At 43.0% G+C, this 8129-nt stretch overlaps 1 protein-coding gene across 1 annotated transcript in view; it reads left to right on the forward strand.

The window, feature by feature from the left end:
- The window catches only part of nol8 (nucleolar protein 8), a 20680-nt gene extending 14037 nt beyond the window's left edge, over nt 1–6643 (forward strand). Inside the window, exons 3-15 of the mRNA XM_017304704.1 lie at nt 78–286; nt 1059–1309; nt 1786–2777; nt 3286–3468; nt 3542–3670; nt 3769–3865; nt 4452–4587; nt 4673–4756; nt 4918–5219; nt 5295–5451; nt 5808–5869; nt 6006–6088; nt 6390–6643. Of these exons, the coding sequence (XP_017160193.1) occupies nt 78–286; nt 1059–1309; nt 1786–2777; nt 3286–3468; nt 3542–3670; nt 3769–3865; nt 4452–4587; nt 4673–4756; nt 4918–5219; nt 5295–5451; nt 5808–5869; nt 6006–6088; nt 6390–6449 (2745 nt within the window). The 3' untranslated portion in view covers nt 6450–6643. The remainder of the gene's footprint in view (nt 1–77; nt 287–1058; nt 1310–1785; nt 2778–3285; nt 3469–3541; nt 3671–3768; nt 3866–4451; nt 4588–4672; nt 4757–4917; nt 5220–5294; nt 5452–5807; nt 5870–6005; nt 6089–6389) is intronic.
- Nucleotides 6644–8129: the final 1486 nt, after the last annotated feature.

Consider the following 8129-nt stretch of genomic DNA (forward strand, 5'->3'; position numbering starts at 1 on the left):
GTAAATTCGGTCGAGTTCTTCCTGTGCTGCAGCTCAGGTGTCAGAAAGGCAGCAAAGCTCGAACAGTGAAGTACGACCCGTCAAAGTACTGCCACAACATCCGCAGACTGGACCGGACCGATCCAGATGAGACTCGGTCAGTAACCCAGCTCACCTGGCAGGTGGAGGGAGGGGATGATGACATCAGCAAGAGGAGGAGGGGAGAGTTCCCCCCATACGAGCCAATCAAACCCAAGAAGAGTCGCACAGATCCAGGAGACTCTCTTAACGCGTTCAGCAGGATCAGGTAACTTTTTAAAATGTTCTTGTTTCCAAGGAAGTGTTTTTACCTAAAGGAGCCTGAGACAGAATTAGCACTATGTTGATGTGACAACATCTCATAAACTGTTGAATTTGTTTTAAACAGAATAGTTGTAGGAGAATGTTGAGGAAAAACGGACCAGCTGCCAGGAAAAAAAATAGAACTTGGTCAGATGTAGAAAGATTATTTGAGGCTTTATTTTAAACAATCACATAACCTTGTTATGAGAAACTCCAGCTGTGATGATTCTGTGAAACTCTGAAAGCGACCAAAGGATTTATTTAGATCAAATAGTTCTGTAAATAGTTTTGTTCTGCTCTATACGTTCTGTAAATATCAAAATGTTGAGACTTTGGCATTCTTTGACAAAGACCTGTATGAAGATGCATTATTAAAATCTCTCTTACGTCTTGTGAAGAGAGACATCCTGAGAGTCTGTGTGTTGATTTAAACTTTAGATTTTCTGCCACTGATTAATTCCCAACCAATGTGGTGCAAACAACAAAAACGGAGGTGAGTGGCGCCCTCTAGATGGGGTCACACTGATTGTGTGATCATTTTCCTGCAACAAAAGATTAATTTATCTTTTTAAGCTTACTGATTATTTAGTAGACTTGTGGTCCACATAGACATAAAAAAACAAAAGTCACATGATTCACAGCAACAACTAACAGACTAACAAGGGAAGAGGAGACAGTAAGTGGAATAAACAGGTTTATAATCCATGTTTCTTCCTTTCTTCTTCTTCTCCTGTTAGATCCGAACAAAACTCTGACAGAATCACTGAAGTCCATCAGCTCACCAACGGCTCTGACCTGCAAACCAATCACAGAGCAGCTCAGAGGGAGGAGAGGTGGTTCCTTGACAGCGACGTCGACTCAGACGAGGAAATCCGCAGTCTGGTGGTCGCCCAGCAGAGCTCCCATGATGCACTGCAACAGGAGGCGGAAGACAACGACAACCTGGAGGTGGTGGGACTCAACTACTTGGTGAAATCAGGATCCAAAGGTAACAGAAATGCTTTAAACAGGGATTTTCAATCAATATATTATCAATGTATCATCCCAGTTATTAAAAGGAATGACCTTTGATCCCTGAGAAACACCAAGTAAAGGATCATCATCCATCGTTAGCTGGTAGAACCTCATGGAGCTGTGATTACTTGGAGAACCAGCTCTACAATCCAAACGTCACAGGAGTCTGATGTTCACTTCAGAGGAGTCTGGACTTCCTGCTGGACACCTGGAGATGAGTTTATAGGAAGAATGTGACAAATTAACACCTGGAGGGAAGACCTGGTGGAGCTTCATGGTTTAGGAAGATCCTCAGTGTTCGGAAAAGAAATGGAAAAATTAGAAAGTAGAAAACATTTAACTGAAATTCAGGAGTCAGTGAAGGATTTAATAAAGTTCTTTAAAGTGCAAACTTAGAGACTTAGTAAAAACTAACCTTGGAGCTGACCTGATTTCTCCATTTGATTCCAGGAGATGAGGAAGACTACGACTCTGCTGGCACGGATGAACTGTTTGAGTCCAGGAGAAATCCACCTGCCCCCCCGCAGGAGAAACCTTCATCACCGCCAGCCCAGCAGTTCTCAGACAAAAAGAGACAAATTAAAAGAAAATCTACGCCTGGAGACGTTTCCTCCAGTAAACCCTCATCCTCTGGCGTCCGCCCTGCAATAAAACACTCATCAGATTCACACAGTGACCAGGATGATGAAGAGGAGGAGGGAAACTCTTCAGATTTTGATTTTCCAGCCCTGTTTTCTGCTAACTCCAACTATCTGAGGATTTCCTTGGCTGATTTACAGAGGCTGGCCGAGAGCAAAGTTCCCAGCATCTTCGGATCCGGACTGAAACTGGAGTCTGGCCTCCCGGAGCGACAGGCGCGCAAGGAAGCCATCACCCCCGACGAGATCCTCGCCTCCATCCTGGGGGAGGACAGCAGTGGCGACAACAAAGAACACAAGAAGAAGAAGAAAGCAGAAGGAGTGACATCAGCATCTCTGCAGCCCTCAGAGGAAACGGCGACGCAGAGGGAAACTTCTCAAACTGACGGGCGTCTGAGGAGGAAGAGGGAACGTGAGCAGAATGAAGCTACAGGCATCCAGAGACAGAAACATGGAGGAACATCAGAAGCTCTCAGAGACCCACAGACCGACTCTTCCTCTGGGAGTGAAGAAGAGGAGGAAGAGATGATATCTGCGGAGGATCAGCCCTCATCCAGCAGCTTCTCTGAGGAAGAAGAGCAGCAGGTTGGAGCAGCTCTTCATCCAGCTCCGGCTCCAGGCAGCAAGTCCTCCTCAAGCGAGGAAGAGGAGGAAGAGGAAGCTCCTCCTCGGGTGGCGTTAGCAGCCAAGGAGGAAGAGGAGCTGCAGAGGAAGGCCAACATGAGGAGGCTGGCTGCTCTCCAGCAGAGGCAGAAGGAGGCTGAGGAGCATAAGAAGCTCATCCAGGGAGCTCTGGCCAACCTGGTGGGTGTTCCTGGACATTAGCTCCGGTTCTGTCCAGTCCGTTCTGAAAACCCAGGATGGAAGAGGATCGTTGCTCTTTAGAACAATCTCCTCTGATTCCAGACCTCAGTATTTGATTTAATGATCCAAACACTAATGCACTAAAAGCAGAACTGATTTCATTTAATGCTTTAACGTTTTTGCTCATTTTGAAAACGTTTAGCAAACTTAACTTCCCCTAAATAACTTCCTGGTTTTTTTTTTAAACTTTCAGTTGAATAAAGACGCATAAAACTTTATTGATCCCAGAGGGAAATTAAATGTTGTAACTCATATTAATTAAAATTCTTCAAACGGTTACTGTAGATTGTGATGGCTGTTGGTAGGAGAGATCTCTTGTAGCAGTCTGTATTGCAGCAAATTTGAAGAAGCCTCTGACTGAAGACACTCTGCTTTCTCTAGTCAGCCTCAATAAGAGAATGGTCTGAGTTGTCCTTCATGTTTTTATTCTATTTTATTATTCCACCAGGATGCTCCGCCTCCAACCACAGGGAAACGCATCGTCTTTGGTTCAGACGATGAGGAGGAAAAGCAGGAAGTTGTTTCAGCGGTCGAAGAGTCAAAGAAGCCCCTGTTCCAGGACAGCCAATCAGAAGACGAAGCCACAGCTGATGGAGCAGCAGCAGCCAATCAGAACGCCCCACACAAAGCAGTGAGTGAGGATCTGAGAGCGTTTGATCAGCTCTGATCGTCCCAGTGGCTTCAGCTCCTCTGCTTGTTTTCAGGAGCGCCTGAAGCCGTCAGGTCCTCGGCTGTTTGATGACAGCGAAGATGATGATGAGGAAGGTGATGAAGAGGAGGCTGGCAGCAGATTTGACATCAGGCCGGAGTTTGAAGGTCCAGCTGGACAGAAGGTCTGGTTGTCATGTGGAGATCATGAACTGTAGCGCTGCCTCAGTCTGGTCTAGTTAAAGTACTGGTTCTGAAACCAAGGTGTTTGCTTGTCATCCAGCTGATGGAGCTGCAGTCTCGCTTTGGGACGGACGAGCGATTCCGGTTGGACTCCCGCTTTCTGGAGGAGGAGGAGGAGGAGGAGGAAGAGGAAACAGGTGAGAAGGTTTGGATGAAGGTTGAGTCAGGAGGTAGAGGAGGGAGGAAGAGGAGTGGAGATCAAAAACTGGATGACGAAAGTCTTGAGTTTGGTGTTTTTGTCTCAACTATTCCTTTTTTTGAGGGACAGTTTTATTCACAGAGACTTTATAATTCATTTATTTATTGTTTTAAATTTTTAGATAATTAATTTTTTCATATTTAAAATGTCATCCTATTTCAGTATTTAAAAGTTCATTAGAAATTATAGTTTATTCGTTTTTGGGAATGTTTTATTGCATTATAATTATTATGCTATTATTATTATTATTGTTTATTACAGTAACTTCTGAGGCAATTTATCATCCAGCAAACTGTGTTATCATGACAATAGTTCTCACTGAACAAGAACTAGTTCAGTTCAATCAGAACCAGTTTGATTCTTTTAGGTTCACTGCTTCATGACGTCTGTAACAGCCTGATCACCTCCTGATCTCATCCCGCTCCATCAGAACCAATGAGAACTTCTTTGCTTTGTTGAGCTGCGGGACAATATGAACCTCCCTCTGTTACCTTCTGAAGTGTTTTTCATTTTTTGTTTTTCAGAAGTTCAGAAGAGTTCGATGGAGGACGAAGAGGCTCTGGAGGAAGAGAAGAAGAAGAATCTGTCCATCCTGCAGAGCATCCTCGGAACCGGCCAACAGGCCAGCAGCAAAACGGCCCGCAAAGCCAAGCAGTTCAGGTGGGCGTCGGTCTGATTTCCAGCTCCGCCTGGACTGAAAGGTGGAGTTTGAACAGATTTAAATCTGTTGTTTTTGTGTCTGCAGAGACATGTCGGCGCTGCACTACGACCCGAGCAAAGAGGAGCACACTGCATTCGAGACCAAAACAGAAGAAACCAAAAAGGAGAGGTAGAGGAACCACCGCCATCCTCAGATTAAATGACACTATCACTCATGACTTCTGATCACTTGAATCTGTGTGGATTCTGTGAAAGTTTAACTCAGAAGATCCACAAATCATCAGCGCTTTAAACTGGAGTCAGACTCCTGAAGGTTTGTTCTGTTCGCAGCAAGGCGACCCGCAGGAAGAAGAGGGAAGAGGCTCAGAAACTGCCTGAAGTTTCCAAGGAGATTTATTTCCAGGTGTCCGGAGACCTGAAGGCCGTGTTCGGCCAGACGAACGACGGCTCTGCTGAGGGAGAGGAGGGGACAAACTGGGATAAAGTGGAGGAAGAAGAGGGAGGAGGAGAGGAAGAACAGCTGCTGCTGCCCTCCCTCCTGCCAGCTGATCCCAGCTCCAAGTCGGAGGAATCCTCTGGATTCAGATTTTCCTTCTTTGGAGACGAATCAGCAGCCGGAAGCGGAGAGACGGGTGAGTCTAATCAGATCCGCTCACCAGACCCTCACATGGTCAGATCTCTGTTCATCTCTTCAATCTTCCCAACAGCCGAGTACAAAGTTGAGAAGATCCAGGCGCCGAAGGTCTCCTGGCACCAAGACCCACGTTTCCATGACAGCAGCTCTGAAGAGGAGATGGAGGAAGATAATGAGGAGGAGCAAGTGAAGAAGGATCAGCAGAGCAGCGTTGAAGCTAAAAACACAAAGTGAGGGAAAAATCCTGCAAACGTCTGCAGTTTGGTTTTATTTTCTCCAATATTCCAAACCTGAATGTGATCAGAGGAAACCAGCAGGTCTGACTTTGATTCACTGAAGTCACTCCAGTTTTCTCGTGATTGGTGGATAAATCTACCAGTAAATAATAGATAACCTACATTTTTATCAGTTGTGCAAAAAAACAACTCGGTTATGGAGCTTCTTCCTTAATAGATCAACACATTTATTCTCTGTAAACACGTTATCTTCCTGTAGTAACGTTTTGCTCTTTGGATGATCTGGGGAAGATAAAATAATCACTTTGAGTTCAGATTAAATCACCTTCATTCGTTTTCATCTTTAACAGGGAGGAGACGCCGTCACAGCCTGATTTCTTCTTCTTCTCTTCTGATGACCACAGACTGACAGGTGAGGTCAGCCTTCTGGGCTCCTTACTGACGCTTTGATGTTTTTTTTGAGAATTAAATCTTTAAATCTTGACTTTTCTCTTTTGTGGGAATTTTTTAAATCATGTTTAATCTCAGCTCTCTGTTTCGACCTTCAGAGGGGCCCAGGTTGTTCTGTCGGACCTCCCAGCTGGAGGAGCAGAGGGAGCAGTGGGAGGAGAGGACCAGCTCGCTCAGACAGGTTTCTATCAGCTCCACCAAAAACAGCTGATCTTAAAGTCCACTTTGTTGCTCTCTGGAGGCAGAATGAGTATCTGTTTCAAACTGCAGTTGCTTTAAATCAAACAAGCTGCAGAAATATCTTTACATGTTGGATGTGAGATGATCAGAAGCAAGAAAATGAAAAGTCTGACCCACATGGTTGTTCATCACAGAACATTTCAGCTCTGATCCTTCTGCAGAGAACAAAACAGTCGGAAATAAAGTTTCTAGACAAATAAGGCAAAGTAAATAAATACATTTTCTTTTATCCGTTTTCTCAGGAATACCGCAAGAAGCACAGAGACGCCAAGAGGAAGCTGAAAAGCGCTCGGAAGACCTGAGGATCATGGGAAGTGTAGTCTTCCAGTGAGCTTGGCTCTGAAGAGCTTTGGTTTCGCTGCTGAGTTTGAACCGGTTTTGTGCTGCAGCAAAGCTGCAGATGAACAAAACTTTATTAAAACAAAGCAAAAATAATAGTGATGGAGACAGAAACTGAAAATAATTTAACAAGATATTTGAAATTAAATTTTTTACTCTGCTCACACATTAGTAAAGTATTAAATCTCAAAGTTTTGATCTAATGACTCTTTATTGTCTGTTTTTTGTAAAACATAAATCATTTTCTTTAATATTTGAACATTTAAATTAGGGCTTGGCTATACACGTTTTTGTTGCTTTTTAAGATAAAATTTTTGAACAATATAGATTTTTTTTTTCCACCAATGCACACCTTACGTTTCCATAAATCAAAATGATGTCAGAAAATTTAATGTTTTACAGCTTCTATGAATTTGGACTCTGGATTCAGATCAACTGACAGGATGATTGAAATAAAACCCAGTTTTATCAAATTCACCCTAAAAACTTTTATCCCATAAAAAGTAATTTTCTTTTTTAGTTCGGTGTGCGTTTCTTTTTGTTGTTTAATTACAAATGTAAATTATACCTTTGGGTTTGTGACCTGATGATTGTCTCATTTAGCTAATGGATTATAAGCCTTAATTTAAAGGGGCTTAGTCAGTTTTCTCCTGACTCACCCTTATTTATTTACTTCTAAACTTCAATGGAAAAAATAAATAAATGACTAAAGATGGGAACACAGTTCACACCACAGTAGAGATTGCTCCATCATGTTAGAGCTGCATGTTTGCTGCTGTCTCAGGAAGGCAATAAACATCATCAGAGGCCTCTCTCAACATGGACATGGTCTGGATGAACTTTGGCCATGATGGCATAAAACACCTACAACCAAAAGTATAAGACAGAAGAAAAATTTAGTGAGAAATAACACTACCAAAAAAAAAGAAATGCAGCTATCTAAAATAAAACTTGAGATTTTTCCTCTGCCTAAAGCAACCTCTGATTGAAAATGTATCTAACACTTAAACACTTAAACTGGATTTATAAACGTCACATCCTTATTTTTAATGACTTAATCACTGAGCATAATATTGATGTTATACTTTTAACAGAAATGGGTGAAAAAGAGACTGATTGAATCTACAGACAGTAGAGAACTTTTTGTTGCATTATTTTATGATTCATTAGGCTGTAAAAAGGGGGCTAGACTTTTTGATCACTGAGATCTTCATTGGTAAGATCTTAAACTGATCCCAAATGTTGAAGTATGGAAGCATCTTGTCAGTGAAGGTTTGTGTGAAGGTGTGTATGTGTGTGTTAGTATCCAGATCAGAGAACGGCAGCTTTCCTCTGACCCAGTCCAGATTCACTCTGATCCTCTGGAGTTTCTTCTGGACTGAGAGCAACGTGGGAGGAGCTGGTGGAGAATATGCTTCATATACACCTTTATTAAACAATATTACCAACCATCCAGAATTTATGTCTCCCTTCCTCTGGACCGATTCTGCTATCACACCAAGTGCCCAGACTTCAACGTCTCCATCATCAACATCCCAGCTGTTGTTCCCTGAGTTAAAACCCTCAGAGCTCAGAGCAGAAGCCAATCTGTCAAATCTCTCTGGATTATCAGGAAGCTGCTGTTTCTCTCCTAAAGTCAAACT

Source organism: Poecilia reticulata, linkage group LG5 (assembly GCF_000633615.1).
Source record: "Poecilia reticulata strain Guanapo linkage group LG5, Guppy_female_1.0+MT, whole genome shotgun sequence".
NCBI classification, from domain to species: Eukaryota; Metazoa; Chordata; class Actinopteri; order Cyprinodontiformes; family Poeciliidae; genus Poecilia; species Poecilia reticulata.